The sequence below is a fragment of the Hyperolius riggenbachi genome, chromosome 9 (genome assembly GCF_040937935.1).
Source record: "Hyperolius riggenbachi isolate aHypRig1 chromosome 9, aHypRig1.pri, whole genome shotgun sequence".
In the NCBI taxonomy this organism is placed as follows: Eukaryota; Metazoa; Chordata; class Amphibia; order Anura; family Hyperoliidae; genus Hyperolius; species Hyperolius riggenbachi.
In genome coordinates, this window is record NC_090654.1 from 208,935,618 (window position 1) to 208,953,927 (window position 18,310).

The 18,310-nt window shown below is 42.6% G+C and overlaps 1 protein-coding gene across 4 annotated transcripts in view; it reads right to left on the bottom strand.

Annotated features, from left to right (window-relative positions):
* The window catches only part of FMN1 (formin 1), a 405,926-nt gene that overhangs the window by 21,749 nt on the left and 365,867 nt on the right, over positions 1-18,310 (bottom strand). For all 4 annotated transcript variants that reach the window (XM_068253927.1, XM_068253926.1, XM_068253928.1 and 1 more), the window contains 2 exons: positions 10,536-10,587; positions 9,365-9,514 (listed from right to left, as the gene is read on the bottom strand). In XM_068253927.1, coding sequence (XP_068110028.1) covers positions 9,365-9,514; positions 10,536-10,587 — 202 coding nt within the window. The remainder of the gene's footprint in view (positions 1-9,364; positions 9,515-10,535; positions 10,588-18,310) is intronic.

An 18,310-nucleotide genomic window follows, 5' to 3' on the forward strand; every position in this document is an offset into this window, starting at 1 on the left:
TCCTCCAGTGCAAGAACTACCAACACTGGTGCACCGCAAGGGTGTGTACTATCGCCGCTGCTCTTTTCCCTGTACACAAACAGCTGCACCTCATCTGTGGACATGGTCAAGGTCATTAAGTTTGCGGATGATACCACCATTCTAGGTCTCATCGGTGAAGATGGCGAGCTTGAATATCACCGCGAGATTGAGCGGACCCTCGGGTGGTGCTCAGACAACAGACTTGTACTAAATGCGGCAAAAACTGTGGAACTGATAGTGGACTTCAGGAAGAACGCTCCACCACCCAGCCCAGTCTTTATCAATGGCACGGAGGTCACCAGGGTACAAAGTGCGCGGCTCCTAGGCACCACCATCACCGAGAAATTGAAATGGGATGTAAATACCTCCACAACACAAAAGAAAGCCCAGCAGAGACTGTTCTTCCTGAGACAGCTGAGGAAGTTTGGAATGCCAAGGGAACTACTGACCAGTTTCTACACGGCGGCCATTGAATCTGTCCTTTGCTCCTCCATCATTGTCTGGTACTCGGGTGCAAACGCAAGGGACAGGCTCAAACTCCAGAGAGTTATCAACACTGCAGAGAGGATTATCGGGTTCCCACTGCCTCCACTAGACCTTCTCCATACTTCCAGAATGAAGTCCAGGGCCAACAGGATCATACATGACCCCTCTCACCCTGGAAATCACTTCTTCACCCTCCTCCGCTCAGGGCGTCGCTATAGGTCCATCCCTACCAAAACCACCAGGCGCAGAAATCCATTTTTCCCACAAGCGATTACCCTCCTCAATTCAGACCATTCTTCAACGCCATTTTCTAGCACCCTCCAAGACCCTTGGCACCCCAGAGCACGAGCGCATGCCCAATGACTGATGCCCATATGCTTACTCTTGGCACAATGACAGTTGCCACCAGTACTAAGCATTGCAGTGTAAAGATGCGGCTGTATAGAATGTAGCTACTCTCACTAGGTTTTGTTTTTTTGCACCATGTTGTTACAATATTTGTATTTTAATTTGCTCTATGTTGTTGTGTTATTTGCACCATGTGTTAATTGTTATTTGCACCATGCACCATGCCATCTTAGCCAATTGCCTGTGTCCACAAATAATTGCGGGGTGCGGCGCCTGTCGCACTTGGCGAATAAAGAATTCTGTATTCTGTATTCTGATGGATGGTGGGTGCAGAGCACAGCTGCCTGACGGCCGTTTCACGTAAAGCTGCGCTTCTACGGAGGCTTAGCAATAAGCACTGGATAGCACACTTTTCTATGTTGCTGCTTGCATATTTTTATAGAATAAACCGGATTGTCTGCAGTGCCAACTTTTGCTTTTCCTCCTCCACCTACAGCTTTGTTTTAGTTTTACTGGTCTTTTAAAACATACAAAAAAAGTGGGCAAATAAACTGATTATTATTTTTATTATTATTATTTAGTATTTTTATAGCGCCGACATATTACGCAGCGCTGTACAGTGTATATATATAAATCTTGTCACTAATTGTCCCTCAAAGGAGCTCACAATTTAATCCCTACCATTGCCATATGTCTATATTATGTAGTGTAAGTACTGTAGTCTAGGGCCAATTTTAGGGGGAGCCAATTAACTTATCTGTATGTTTTTGGAATGTGGGAGGAAACCAGAGTGCCCGGAGGAAACCCGCGCAGATACGGAGAGAACATACAAACTCTTTGCAGATAAACTGATGATTAATATATTCAAAAAAATATAACAAAACCAAGCACAATACTATTAGACTAAGAACCACAGCTAAAGTAAAGCAAGTTGTGCAAAATCATCAGGAAATGTGTGCATTAAGTGTTGTGCCACTTGCAAAACATCGCCCTGCTGGGGGCTTTACATATCCCACGGGAGGCTGGAGATTTAAAACTGAACTATTAAATGCATCTGGTTACCCTTTTCCCACCACACTGAGTTACACTGTTTAAATCTCTTAATTGATTTATTCAAGTCAATAAAATAAATGCCACAGAGCCTCACGCTGCTTAGCTTCCACGTTTATGGCAGAACAAGACGCTAGGACAACATAAAAGGAAGGAGAGATGGGGACAGGGAAGGGAACACAGTGTGTAGGAATCAGCAAGCTTGTTTTTATTAGGCCAGTATTAGGAAATGCCGAACACATAGGTGGCTCTGCAGCCATGCTGGTGTGTGGCCACTTAAATGCAACACAAACATGTGCAAACAATCTCATTGTACTCGCACAAGTACTAAATGAAGTCAAATATAAAAATATCAGTACAGACTGTCACAAATGTGCAAAGCTACTGACTGTATCTTGGCATTGGGTGACTACTATACTCAATAGAAAGTTAATAAGATGAGAATTCATTTGTGTAAGAAACCAACATTATGTAATTCATTAACCTGCCTGGCGTTCTATTAAGATCGCCAGGGAGGCTGCGGGAGGGTTTTTTTTTAATAAAAAAAAACTATTTCATGCAGCCAACTAAAAGTTGGCTGCATGAAAGCCCACTAGAGGGCGCTCCGGAGGCGTTCTTCCGATCGCCTCCGGCGCCCAGAATAAACAAGGAAGGCCGCAATGAGCGGCCTTCCTTGTTTTGCTTCCCTCGTCGCCATAGCGACGAGCGGAGTGACGTCATGGACGTCAGCCGACGTCCTGACGTCAGCCGCCTCCGATCCAGCCCTTAGCGCTGGCCGGAACTTTTTGTTCCGGCTACGCTGGGCTCAGGCGGCTGGGGGGACCCTCTTTCGCCGCTGCTCGCGGCGGATCGCCGCAGAGCGGCGGCGATCAGGCAGCACACGCAGCTGGCAAAGTGCCGGCTGCGTGTGCTGCTTTTTACTTGAGCCAAATCGGCCCAGCAGGGCCTGAGCGGCAGGCTCCGGCGGTACTGGACGAGCTGAGCTCGTCCAGACCGCCCAGCAGGTTTTAATACTGTATGTCCAAAAGTAGGTTTTCTATACTTTTTCCAAAATCATTATTGCTGCAAAAATGTTACATGCAGCACTTTTGGGATTTTAATAAAAGCGATTATGTCTGATGTAAAATAGCTCCTATATTACAAGGATGCCAAAACAATCAGATATTCCCATAGTCATTCTACACAGTGACAATATGTCTGATGTATAAACCTGCAGCAATACGGGCATGCCCAGGCAACAAACAATAATATTACTGCAGAAAGACACTCGGAAACACCGCTCACTCAGATCAGGATAGTGCCGGAACCAGGATGGCCAAATCCATGAAACTATAGCAGAAGAAGAGGAAGGCCCGCACGTAGTCCTAAACGAAGTCCTTTATTGTGGACGTATCCAAAGAATCAGCACACACAATCACACATCTCCAGCTGACATGTTTCAGACCAGATGGTCCTTAATCATAGCTGAAGTAAGACTGACACAAGAAGATCTTATATACCCTCCTCCTGTGGGGGAGGCGGCCCTGTAACCAGGGATAACCTTCAACTCCACATAAAGAGGGGATATTAACAATAGTAAGTATATTTAAAACAATAAAATCAACTATATATAATAATACAAATAGTAAAAAGAGGGAGAGAAAAAAGCGGGCTCAGGTGCAAAATTAGGTAATTAAGGCTAAATCCCATCGGGAATTTAAACCGCTAGGGAGTCTCGTGCCCAACCTATAGATCCATAAAGCCTTACGGCTTTTTGATTGTTTAATTGTATCACCACCCCTAGCACTTTGAGATATCCTTTCTAGGCCATGATAAGAAAAAGAGGACATGTCGCCATGGTGAACCTGGCGAAAGTGTTTCGCCACATTCGAAACATTGGTACTCATCCAACCCGGACCGCAGTAATGTTCCCCTATTCTGGCACGCAAAGGTCTGGTGGTGCACCCTACATATTGCAGGGCACACTCACTACAATTAACCAAATATATGACATATCGAGTGCCACAGTTAATAAACTGTTTGATGGGGAACCTATGACCGTTCGTGGCGGAGATAGCTTCCTGAGCTCGAGTATGAACATTACAATAGCGACATGTCCTCACCCCACATCTATATGAGCCTGTCGTATTAAGCCAGGTGGGATTCCCGGACCCAGAGTTAAACAAGCTTGGGGATAGTGATTGGGCCAGAGTGGGGGCACGCCTACTTGCAAAACGTACCCCCTGCTGTATAACATATAAATCCTCATCCCCCTCCAAAATCGGGAGGTATTTTTTGAGGATTGAAACGATCTTGTTATACTCAACACTATAGGTTGTCACAAAGGTGGGTCTAGGAGACTTTGTACCACTCCGGCCTGTATTCTCCAGAAGTTGGTTCCTATCCCTGGAAAGCGCCCGAGCTTTGCCCCTTCTAATCATCGATTCGGGATAACCCCTCTCCCGCAGTCTAGCCTCCATTTTCCCAAACTCCTCGTCGAGCCAAGCTGCCTCCGAACAATTACGGCGGGCTCTGATAAACTCTACCACAGAGTATCGTGTGTTTATTTATATAGTGCCGACATTAAACAGCACTGTACTGTACTGAGTATATTGTCTTGCCACTAACTGTCCCTCAAAGGGGCTCACAATCTATTCCCTACCACAGTTGTATGTCTATATCGTGTAGTGCAGTGTATGTATCCTAGTCTAGGGCCAATTTTAGGGGGAAGCCAATTAACTTATCTGTATGTTTCTGGGATGTGGGAGGAAAGCCATGCAGACACGGGGAGAACATACAAACTCTGTGCAGATGTTGACCTGGCTGGGATACGAACCGGGGAACCAGAGCGCTAACCACTATGCCATTGTGCGTTGTGTGTTGCACAATTAGCGTGACCCACAGTATTCTGTTGGCATTTGTACCAGTAATATTGCCATGTGCTGCCTACACACAGCAGTAGGTTCACGTATCAGGCCCATTGTATACAATGCTGATAACACAGCCGGACCACAGGATCCACGTCTATAACTGGTACTAACGTATGCCCGAAGTGGAAAAAAAAGCTGAACAGGTCTCAAAATTGTGTACATAATCACTACTTGATTTTTTTTTTCCTTTTGTTGGCATTAGAACACAGAAAAGCAAGCAGAACAACAAAAAACCCTAAGATATTACACACAACTTAAAAAAATGGTGAAAACCCAAATTATTGGCTCCCTCAACTTGATACTTGGTAGCACTCCCTTTGAAAGTGATGTTAAAATCAATTGGTCTTTTAGATTTCCCCACTGGAAATTTGGAGCACTCTACCTATCACTACCTCTACGAGCTGCTTCAGGTGTCTCAGGTTCAGATATCTCTCCACAGGTACTCTATGGGATTTAGCTGTAGACTCATGGCTGGTCATTCATTTTGGTCTGAAATCCTTTCTGGGTGCTTTTTGAAATATGTTTTGGGTCTCTATCCCGCTAGAAGAACCATGACTCCAGACTGAGGCCCAGTTTTGTGACTCTGGGCCCTAAATTGGGTCCCAGAATTCTTTGGTAGACTTTAAATGTTGCCAGTGCCTGAAGCAGCAAAGCAACCTCAAATCATCAGTGAACCTCCTCCAGGTTTTACTGTTTTTGTTTTTCTGTAAACTTTATTCATATCTCATCTGTATGGAGGACATTTTCCCAAAGGCATAGGTAAGTTTTAAAGTGTGTACACATACAATTTGGATTGGGAAATCATTAGCCAATTTGACCACTTCCATGTAGTATGAGAGCTTACCTGCACAATCTATTCATAGTATTCAAAGTCTGTTTACCCTAATACTACATGGAAGTGGTAAAACGGTCTAGTAATTGGCACCTTTTGCAAACTCCAATTGTGTTTCTTTTTATGTTGCTGTGTCAGCAGTGGGGTCCTCCTGGGTCTCCTGCCATATTGTCCTTTTTTATTCAGATGGTGACTAATAGTGTGAGCTGACACTGTTGTGCTCTGTGTCTGAATGCCATCTTAAACTTGTTTGGAAGTTAACCACTTCACATCCAGACCTGGTTTTCCCACTTATGGACCAGAGCAGTTTTGTCAGTTTAGCTATGTCCTTATTTAATCAGAAATAAGTGTATCCCTACTTATGACACAGAAACAAAATATATATATATTTTTTCAAGATAAACTAGGCTTTCATTGTATGCCATTTTTTCCCTTGAACAATTGTGTTTTCTATGAATTTTAATGGGAAAGCCAAGAAAAAAAAGAAAAAAACACATTTCTCAGTTTTACCAATTCCAGTGTAAAAATAAAAAGTACTGCTGCAGATAAACAAACATTTTGTTTGGCTATTTTTACCGCTTAAAACTTAGATTATGTTCCTGTCACAATGTATGGTGAAGATATTTGATTCTGAAATTATGCTACAGAGTATTTTTCACTATGAACTGAGAATATAAAAGTATTTTTAATGGTAAAAAGCAATCTCATTAGCTCAGGAAACATATAGTCCCATTCACCAATTAATGCTGCATCAGAAATGTACACAGGAACAAGCCCAATCCTGCACAGCACTGCTTCTGCTACAAGACGTATATCTACTGACTCGTGGCTTAGATGAAGTTACAGAGGACGTAGATATACTGTAGTGGTGGATAAAGTGGTTAATTGAACTTCTTTAGCCACCATTTAAACAACTTTTCATTGTAACAATCTTTCTGTCCAGGTCCAGGGAGATTAGCTAGAGTGCAATGAGCTGTAGATTTCTTTACACTGTTGCACACAGTGGACACATGGACATAGGCAGTATGTTGGCGTAGTGGTTAGCACTTTCACCTTGCAGAATTGGTTCCCCAGTTTGAATCCCAGCCACCGCATTGAGTTTTTATGTTCTTCCTGTGTCTGTGTGAGATTCCTCCAGAAACACAGATTTCCTCCCACTTAAATTTTCTTCAGACCATGATGGACATATGAATACAGTAGGTATTAGATTGTAAGCCCCTCTGAGGGACAGTTGGTGACAAGACTGTACTGTGTAAAGCACTGCAGAAGTTGCCTTGGGATCTATAATTTGGGGTCTCATGTCCTCAGACAATTCGTTGCTCTTCTTTCTGTTCTGCATGCTTATGGTCAAGCGTCAGAATTTCTCCATTTTAAATAGATTCAGGTGGTAATTAGCATATTTTCAGCACCTGTTTGCTACAGGTGATCTTGCTCAGAGGTACACACCCAGCCGCTCACTCTGCTCCTCCAATGAACTTTGGCCTGACTGCCCCCCGCATCACCCAGTCCCATGCAGGACTCCAGGACTTCTCAAGAGCTGCTCCAACACTATGAAACCTCCTATCTCCCCCATTAGGGCTGTGCCCTCCAACAGCTTCAAAGGGCCCTCAAAATGCACCTTTTCACTCTGGCTTACCCCCGCCCTCACTGGTGCTCTAAATCTGCAGCTGAACTCTGGTCCCCTACCTCTCCCTCTAGATTGTAAGCCTTCGGCAGGGTGGTTGTCCTTGTGTCTCCTACCTGTTCACAAACATCCATTACCGTACACCCATCCTATGGATCTGTGTAAATTCAACTTGCCTAATCTCCTTGCTCCCATCCAGTGACTGACTAAGCATTACCTTGTACTCATACTGTGCTGCGTGACCTGGATTGCATGTATTCCTGTATTGTCTTACTGCTGTATGTTACAGCTAAATATTGTCTGTAACCTTAACTAAATGTCCAACGCTGCGTAATATGTTGCCGCTTTATAAAATAGGGGAGTTGAATAACAAAATAAACCAGCATCACATGTTTGAAATACAATTTTTTTGTACAATTCTGATAAGGTGCCAACCACACCATTTCTGCCCTTTTCGTGGAATGTCTCAGATATTTTTTACCTTAGCTTTTTTTTACTCTTCCAGTGCTAACAAAAAGCAAAAAAAACATGACAACATCAAAGCAATATCAAAGCATTTGTTATTGCAATTTTCTGGGAGAAATAAGGGGATGGGTGAAATGAGGTTGTAGAAAAAGACACAAAAGAAGAGCAGGAAACCAATATGGTGTAGTGTGTCTAGAAAATGAGCGATAGAAACGGAAAGTAAACAAGGTACTTACAAACCTGGGATGCTATATATTCTTCTGCGCGTGTGGGGAACACCTGTCATGCATTTGGGTAGTTGGAAGATCCCTCTGTAAACAACTTTTCTCTTTAAAAACAGGCCAGGACCAAAGTACCATCCCTCAGATGGAGGGTAACGCAATAGTGGGAAACAGGGCAAGAGGCACCCAATGGAGTAAAATAATTGTATGGGCATCACAATAAAAAAATAAAAATCAAGAGGTGGCTTACCTCAGGAAAGATGTTCTATTCTTGTGTTCACAACAGAAATGATATTCTTTTTTCATGCAAATAGTGAGCCACCTCCTGAATTTTTACCGTGATACCCATATAATTATTTTACTCCATTGGGTGTCTTAACATTTCCCACTATTCTGGGAAAAATAGTACCTTTTATAAAAAATGCAGGGGTGCCAATATTTTTGGACAGGACTGCATGACTCCTCCCCATGTCATGGACCTTGCTGGCTATCTGATAGCGGCACCACATAAAAAGGTGGTGGTGGGAGGTTGAAGGGAAAAGGGCTGAAGTGACTTCGCCTGGCCTACTGCAATTACCCCAATTTAAAGCTGCTGTGATAGACCTGTGATCATTCCACATCCACGATTATTTGATTACACCATATTTGTTCTACAGAGCGATCTTGTGGCAATCACATCTTATGATCACATCTCACATTTAAGTTTAAGTTCAGGGTTAACATATCAAATCCCATTGAACGGTAAATATTTAGTAATCTAAGAAATGATTCTTTCACAGGCATCAGATGCAGTTAGATGATACTATCAATATAAGCAGCAGGAAAGCAAGTTTAGACTAAACAAGCGCTCACAGGATGCTGCTATAAACCTGGAACTGCTCAGTGAAGAAGCATCACCAGATGAGAAATCCAAACACGGTCCAAGACATGCCAATCTCCGACCCTCTAGTGCAAATGCAGACCACAAACCCTCTGCAACCACACTGTCCCTTACAGTTCTAGGCTTTGGTCGCTGTAGCCAAGATCAGCTTGTTTCAAGTAAGTCAGACCAGACCATAGAAACAGAAAAAGAGGGGGAAAAAAAGATAAGAGGGGAAAAACAGCCGAGAAGGCAGTGGAGTCTGTTTCAAATTAGCAAAGGTCTCCTTTCATTTTACTAGCAAGTAATTGGAAGCGGTAAAGAAAAGTGTAACTTATCGGATCTGGCGTGTTTATCTTTTCGTGAGGAGAGCCGGCCACTGGCGGGTTCCCTCTGGAGCCCTGGGGGGGAGGGGAGGGTTGAAAATCACCTTCCCTTGATGTCCATTTGATCCGAAAAGAAAACAAAGGCGCCTGCAGAACGAGCGAGTGCAATTTGGGCGGCCCAGATGCTGTGTAATGCAAGGAAAGGCCTTGATTGGAAACGTACCTTTCTGTGGAGAGGGCTTTGCTCTCTTGTTTCCACGTGCCCTTGAAGTCACTGCAGAATTCGTACCACACCGCGTAGAAGGAATTGGGGCCGATTTCCTTCTCACCAGCCTTTGGCTTGACTCCAAAATATCCTACTGTGTCTTCAAAGCTGCGAGCGGGAAGAGAAGCTGTCAGCAAACAAGAACCCCTGGAGAGCGGATATTTTCCCCACCTCATCATCCCATCTACCCCTCCATAACATGAGCTGTTTGTGACTCACCAGAGGACACATCAATGAAAAACTTCCAGAATCTAATGGCTGCAGTCTCCACATAATAATGGGTAATATGATTAGCAGAGTAGAGCAGACTGGGGGCTTCAAAAATATCCCAACTGGTGTAGGAAATAGTGTTACAAAATGTATTCTACATTTCCACTTAATAATTTAAACTGACTGGCATGGCGGTTTCTTTTTTCAGCTTGTAACAAATACGTGGGTAATGGAGTCCAACTCCAGAAATCAAGGTTTTCTATTTCTGTAGAAACACTTGGTGGGAAAACTATTTTTTAAATTAGCCAATGTCAAATACATTTCCCAACTCACAGACTTTCAGGCTGCAATCTTCTCAGGCAGCTCTGCTTCTAAACAGGGTAATGTTTAGTCAATTAGCAGCCCCAATAAGACAGAAGTACCACTCACGCTCCAATGGGATAATAGATCCAAATAATGGAAAGAGAGATCTGTGTCACAACAACTGTGCCATATAAGAGCGTGTATGTGTGTGCGTGAGTGTGTGTGCGTGTGAGTGTGTGTGTGTGTGTGTGTGAGTGAGTGAGTGTGAGTGAGTGTGAGTGTGTGAGTGAGTGAGTGAGTGTGTGAGTGAGTGTGTGAGTGAGTGCATGTGTAGTTTAGTCTTTAGTAGCTTTCTTAGTCTTCTAGAGGAATTTTCCTCACTCATGATGGCTTTAAAAAAATGTAATGTACTTTTTGTTATGTCCAAAAGTTTCAATTTTTTACTGCTGTCTGTTCCTGTGAAGCCATCAGGCACTGGAAATGACAGACATTTCTACATTGTGGTCTTAACAAGCTAAAGTTTCTACTTGTGTTTGACTGAATTTCACTATGCAAGTGTATAAAATTACAGATTATAAACCAAACAACTGCTTTCCAAAAATAATGGACTTAGTACCTGTTTTTTGCTTTGATCAGATTATTTTCCTCTGTTTTATGTTCTTCTTTGGCTGGAAAAACAAAAATGAAAAAAGTAATCATGCAAAATAATGACAGGTCACAGGCTGGCCTCCGTGAGGAAATGGACTAATTCGAAAACCAGTCAAATTTTTACAACTTACGGTAAATGACAGCAACAGAGAGATAAATGCACTATAAATCATTTTTACCTGAGACAAATGTACTGTACATTTCATACATACGCATACACACGTATTCTGACAATTTAATTTTTTTTGTAATAGTGCCACAATTTTACTAAAACTTAACATAAACATCTGCTATGAAAGCCATTTTGCAATTTATGCTTATCAATGACATTTATGTTTTGGTCTACAGTCAGCTATGCATATTTTGCATGAGATACCCCATCTGGAAAATTGCATATTTGCAGCCAGGACAGCAGTACGTTCTTTGACAATCCGCACCCTAGATCTCCCTTTGCACACACTAACAGCAGTATGTCTGTGGACACGCCCAGTAGTCACACTGCTTAGCCACCCGAAGTCTGACATGTATGTCTTCACAAAAAAAGGTAAGAAAATGTTATGTCTGCTGAAATCATTGCAATATATTGTACTTGTGTAATTGGCCTGGAGGATTTTTTCCCCAAAGGTTTCAAAAATGCTTGCATGTAGTTATATTTTCTTGTCTTCTCTAGTTAGCTAGTGCAGTCAAACCTGATCTATACGTTGGTTATGGATTGATGAGAAAATATAATAGACGCAGTATCAGCAGGGCAGTCAGGTAACTTAATTTCAACCATTTTAAATTGACAGTTAACATGCATTACAATTATTATTATTATTATTATTATTATTATTGTTGCAAGCCTTATTTGATTTTTATTAATTATTGACTGCTTAGCATTTTCAAATTGTATCTTCTCATTAGTACATAATTATCTTTTTTCATTATAAAAAAAGAAAAAAAAAGGGGGGAGGGGAGCAGACACTTGATGTTGTTCATACCAGGATGTTAGTGCAACTTCACTTTAGCGTTAAAGAGCACAAAGTCCAGCACTAGGGGTAAAATACTTTACTTTTGGATTGAGTGGTTTCACTTCTGTGTCATTATGTTGTTTTTTTCACTCATCTCCCTGGGACCTCCATGGACTTAAAGGGAACACGGGATGAGAGACCTATTTCCTTTTAAACAATGCACAATGCCTGGCTGCCCTGCTGATTCTCTGCCTCCAATACTTTTAGCTATAGACCCCGAACAAGCATGCAGCAGATCAGATATTTATGACAAAACTCTGGCAAAATGAGATACATGCGTGTTTTACTTGTGTGATTCAGACCCTACTGACCAGACTTATCAACAGGACACCCGAGCAACTGGTATTGTTAAAAGGGAATAAATATGGCAGCCTCCCTATGTCTCTTACCTTGGGTTTCTTTTAATATGGGCCCAGATTGGCTCCTTGGGCAGGAAATGAGGGGCTGCAATGAACACTTGAAAGAGACTCTCAGGGGAGGAACACACTAGACAGAATCGCATATGCACTTTCCATAGCACATAGTGGAAAACGCATATGCGATTCTGCCTAGTGTGTTCCTACCCTCACACTTCCATCCCATGATGGAGGCACATAGTAATATAGCTACAAGCAATTACAAGCCCATTCCAAGCTATCCTAAGCTTTAAGAGATACTAGCTCTACAAACTTTTTTTTTTTAATTATTCGTTTGTAGCTCTTCATTAGACTAGGCAATTTTCAATCCAGACATCAAGAACTGAAGATTGCTCTGCTTAATACAGCTTGGGCAGAAAAAGTCAATATAATACTCTATTTTCTGGATTCTATGCATCACAATGAATGGATACATTGGATTCTTATGACTTAACTTATTAAAATAAAGTTCCCCAATTTAAAGTGACTTTTAAGACCTCAGAGGCGGTTGGATATACAGGTATAGTGTATGCAGTCTCAGAGAAAATGTTACCATAGCTCTGACAGAAATAAGCTTGGCTCATTGATGTCATAGAAACAAACAGATCCTGGAGCAGTTTATCTAAGGGGAACAGCAGTGCCCAGACAGGGTTGCAAACCTGCCCAATTGATCCCCCATTTCCTCCTGAGAGTGGTTTGTCAGGCGGCTGTCTGCTGCATTCATTAGATCGATGGCTGAATCAGAAGAAGCTCGTTTCATGCCTAAGGCCAGCTAAAAACACCTTCAGTTAAGGTAGCCAGAATACACTGCTGCTGTTCCAATGTGTTATCATTTACCAGCACATCCAGCATGAATTATTTTCTAATATTACTCCCCTACTGTCGATATGCATTTCCTGCATAAAATTAAGTATTCTATAGGGCAGTAGTAGTTATGACGAGGTTCCAGATCTCCATGCACAAGCAAAATGCATGCATTCTTAACTGCCTATCATCAGTGTATGGCAAATGAATGGTGAAATTAGCCCCAATAACATCTGCATATTTTAGAACAAAAATACCTTGCCCTATACCTTATAAATATGCATTTTATAGAATACCCTAGGGCAGACGTTCCCAAACTTTTTCAGTCAAGGGCCGGGTCAACATACTTCAGACTGCTGGGGGTCCGGAACATACATAAAATGATGTTGAAAACATTACACTGAATCTAGGTATGGATTCCCCCCAATCATGCTTGGAGGAGAACTCCCAGCAGCAGCCATTCAGTTATGCGGCACCCAAAAGAACGTCTTTGTGCACCAGACAGTAAGGCATACCCAGGTGACAACCTGCCGTCTAGTTGGACAGCAGTGTCACCTGATGCAGAATTGGATTGATAGCCAGCGAATGACTGTTAGCTGGCTTCTACAGTATGTGCATGGGTGGTGCCAGCACTGCTATTCTATATTTGAGCAACCGATATTTAAAGGTACAGTGGGCTGCTTCTATAAGTTATACAGTTTGTGTTTGGGGGGCCAGTGAAAAAGCCTCGGTGGGCCGCATTTAGCCCGCAGGCCTTAGTAGGGTTTTTTCCATTTTTGCCCCTCTGCACACTCAATTTTCCAAATTGGTCTTGGGGATCTGAGTGATCCATGGAAAATGTACACCACAAGTTACCAGTTTATTTTGTTTTTAGTCACTGTTTATCCAGGTAAGCATGTCGTACCTCTGCAGCCGTAACCAACAAGAAGAGGAGCTACTCTGCTCATTTCTGCAAGCAAGCTTTGATTAAAGCACACCTGAACTGAGAGGGATAAGGAGGCTGACATTCATTTCCTTTTAAACAATGTAGATTGTCTGGCTTTCCTGAGATAAGGTGTGGAGCTTAAAGGTAGCCATACATCTAGCAATTCTGATTCAGTTGACAAAGCGATCGACATTATTGGGGAATCTACTTTAGTATAGTTGATCGAAAGTCAATCAGCTAGTGAGCCACAAACTAGAAGCGATTCCTATGCGATTCACCTTCACTAATCAATCTGACTGATGTTGTGTCTTCATGCTCTGGATGCAAAACTCAATTCAGAGTCGATCAAATGATAAACAGTAGCAGATTCCTGTGCGATCGACCGATATCTTGCATCCTGCTCGATCGACTAAGCTGGTCGATTTGAGGCGATATCAGCCACTTTTCACTGAGTGGGCATACTGGAACACACTCGATCCTGTCTGGATTCCCTCTCGATTCAATAAAATGATCGAATTGAATAATCGATCGTACAGCAAAATCACTAGATGTAAGAGAGCAGCAGCCAGTTTAGGCGCTCTCAGCTGAAACACAAACCTGCTGAGCCTCTGTCTCTATGCTGAGCCTCTGTCTCTATGCTGAGCCTCTGTCTCTATGCTGAGCCTCTGTCTCTAGGCTCATACACACGCTTGATTAAAGTCAATAATGACCGCCTCAGCTGACAATCAAGCATGTGTACGGAAGCCCTTGACCCCCAACCCCCGAATGATCCACTCGGCAGATCGACTCACCCGATGGGCGGCCAACTTCTTTGAGGACGCTGCTCCCCCGCTTGCTGTGTGACGTCATGCACGCGCTGCTCCGTTGTCCTTCAGCCCCCCCCACCCGCATAGGAACAGCACAGGTTGTCAGCTACATAGCTGACATGCATCTGTACAGGTTTCCCCAGCAATGTCACCCAAGGGGATCAGGTCCCATTCCCCAACGTGCGACACACATTACATTAAGTGCAATCTTCAATACAATTGTCATTCACATTTCAATTGCAATATAATGTTATGTAGATAAATTCTTTTAACATATGTCATATTCATCATAGTTATGCAAAGCTGGTATGATTAACTCCCAAAATACTGAATGGACTACAGCTATACATAGATTTGACTGCAGAAGTTATGCATATTTATTATTATTATTATTATTGTTATAATAGACGTATATGATAAAGGTTCTTTTGAACTGTAATGGCTGTTTTCATATAATTCTTAAAATATGTATACAATTTATTAAAGGCACCTGTTTTCACTGACCTGAGGAAGCAGGTAAGCACCCGCAAAACACGTTGTCAATTTTATGTGCTCAAATAAAATACTTTTTTTCAATAAACTGGTCCAAATTCTTCTAGAGAGGCAAGATTACCTCTCTGTTTATAACGTTAAACAAAAGTTTGCTTTCCTAAAACAGAAAGAATTTGCGATAATTCAGGTTGGAGTGAGCTCGAGATGTCTCCCAGGCACCACTGCTGAATATATGCAAATTAACCATTGTACCCTTAGAAGCTAAACACACCTCCAGAACCGCTGGAATGCAATGATGTGTCAGCTTGTTAATATGTACAGAGCCATAATAATCCAACATGCATACAGACTGTTTCGGATTGTTTGATCCTCATCAGTGCATGGCATGGATTAATTTGGCTCTATGGAGTAGGGCTTGTAAATCCGAGAGGCACAGACTAACCAGCAAGCTCATGGTGACCCAGAACTCATTGGGGTGTGTAAGGGACACAAGGGTAAGGGTGTGTAATGTTTATAACGTTAACAGCTTATTAGCCTATATTTTATGCATTGGGCGCCTCCATCCCTGTTTTAAATATCACAGGTGTGTACACACCTTAATACTCAGACATAGACCCTGAACAAGCATACAGATGACATATTTCTGACTGAAGTCTGACTGGCTTAGCCACATGCTTGTTTCAGGTGCGATGATTGACACCACTGCAGCTAAAGAGATTTGCAGGACTGCCAGGCAGCTGGTATTTAAAAGAAACAAAATATGGCAGCCACCATATTTCTCTCAGTTCTGGTGTCCTTTAACAGTTATCCTTGAAGCACTGCAGCAAACATGATTGTGTTTGTATACTTTGGGAACTCACTATTGCTGAGAAAAAGTGCTGAGTGCGGATGGGTCTATCTCTTCATCTGCTTTTGTGGCGGTCGCTACTCACTAGTTGGCTACTCAATCTACTCCATTTGTCTTTAATCTGAGGCACTAACCAGTAAGGAATGCCCAAAAAGATGTGGAACACAGAATCTAACACAGTACTATCTACCTGATGTAATATCCAGGAAGAGAAACTGGACACCTGAACATGTGCAGCTCTTTCCTCACTGCACAGAGACAGTCTCCAAAATAGAGGATCAAAAGCTTCCACAAAGCTAAATCTACGTTCATGGAAAATGTGCAAGCAGAGTTTACGTCATTGTTACACACTACACAAGATTTCTTTCAGACTTTCTCCCATGGATTTCAGTGGTAGACAATGGTCTGGAAGTCTGGAAGGTTCCTGGATCACTTTCTCCTGCAGTACAATGTTACAAGGTGTCTGAGCATGATCTGCATGTTTCACAGCTGTACAGATAATTGTCCTTTCCACTTGCATGCAATCTGCCCAAGGAGATCTCCCTCTCACAACTCACTTCAAATGCTACTTGCGTATAAGCTACAATGCCGCCAGAACATGTTGTAACAATATGATTCTAATAAAAATGTCATCTCAAAGAAGAAACTGGATGAATTATAAGGCTGCGGGGGTTTGGGTAAAGCAATAGAGTATGGCATTCACTAGTGTATGCACAGCCAACCAGGGAATCTGGGCCTGAGAAACTGCACTGCAGCAATACATTACAGTGGAAGAGTCTTTATTTTAAACCCACTACAGAGAGTGCAGAGCTGAAACGCGGGCGCTCGCACACGCATCCATACATCCTGCAAAACAGCACAAGAACCTAAAAATCCCGGAAGCTAGGGGCATAACTACAGGGGAGCAGCCCATGCATTTGCATTGGGGCCCAGCGCTGTGAGGGGAGCCCCAGCTGCTAACCATCCCTTCTTCAAATAAAGTGGTCTGTCCTTCAGAGCAGGTGTTTTTTGTGGCTGCACTTGATTGTGATGGCCACACTTGTTTTATTGCCCTTGCAAGATGGGGTCCCCAGGCTGTGAGGGTCACCAGTGGTAGGTAAGGGAAAGGGAACATTGGGGGGCCCCAAGATTTGTAGTTACGCCCCTGCCAGGGAGCTCAATTTAGTAACTTTTCATCTTCTGAATGAATCTTTTTTTTAACACCTCACTGATCAATAGTTGGTGAGCATGGGGGCAGCCTAAATGGACTTTTGTGTAAAAAAAACAAGAAAAAAAGTGCCGTAATGGGTTGTACGTTTATGATGGAGCTCTAGGAGCCCAGGAACTTCTTTCAGCAATGGAAATCATTTCTGTATTAAGATACAGTGAGGCTCAAGAGGTTGAGCTCAACTTTTTTTCTTTTTTTAAGCTTAGATAGCTATGCAACTACAGAACTAGTATGAGCACAAAACATTATATATGAGTTTCTGTAACAGCTGACAGGGTTCTGGTGCCACCACATTTCCATAGGTGGTTGGGGTCACTATATCTACATTAGTGCTGAGAACTACCGTATTTTTCAGACGATAAGACGCTCCTGACCATAAGACGCACCTAGATTTAGGGGACAAGAACCAGAAAAACCAGGGGAAAAATGATATACTAAACCTAGTGCATCCATCGTGAAGGGGCATCTTCTGGATTATGCCCCCCTTTGTACCTCATGCTCCCTTGTACCGCTTATGTCTCCATGTCCTCCTCTGTCCCCCTTCTGCCCTTATCTATGCCACTTTGTGTCCTCCTGTGTCCCCCATGTGTCTGCCTCTGTCCTCCTCTATGACCTTTTATTTCCCTGTGTGTCCTCCATTTTTTCCCATGTGGCCTCCTTTGCATGGGCACAGTCCAAAAAATACAGTAAGTTATCCTGACATACAAGGAATTTGCGCTAATACAGTTTAAAGTGAACACCTGTATTTACCCACAATGTACTGCTACTGAATATGCAAATTACCTCTTTATGACCCTGAAGGTTTGGCTCTGTAAAATTTAAAGCTCTAGGCTTGCTATACACCAGCGGTTCTGGATGCAAGCTGGGCTTCTGGGGCATTAAGAGATAATTTGCATATTCAGTAGCGGTGCATTGGGGGTAACCATAGATGTTCACAGCTGAATTATCGCAAATTCCTTCGGTTTAAGAAGGCAAACCACACTTAGCATTGCTTTTTATTAGAAGGGCTTTTCGGTCTCTTTAAGTTACCTATACCTTCCTTGTGGCTTTGGGTCACCCCGAGCTGCTTGGTTACTATGTTGTGCCTCACATACAAGTTTTCACTGCCCAAGGCAGAGGAACTGTTATGCTAGGTACACACCATACAATTTTCTGGCAGATTTACCAGGCAGATCGATTATTTCCAACATGTCCAATCTGAATTTCGATAGATATTCTCATCGATTTTCAAATTGATTTTTTAATCTATGTTTATAG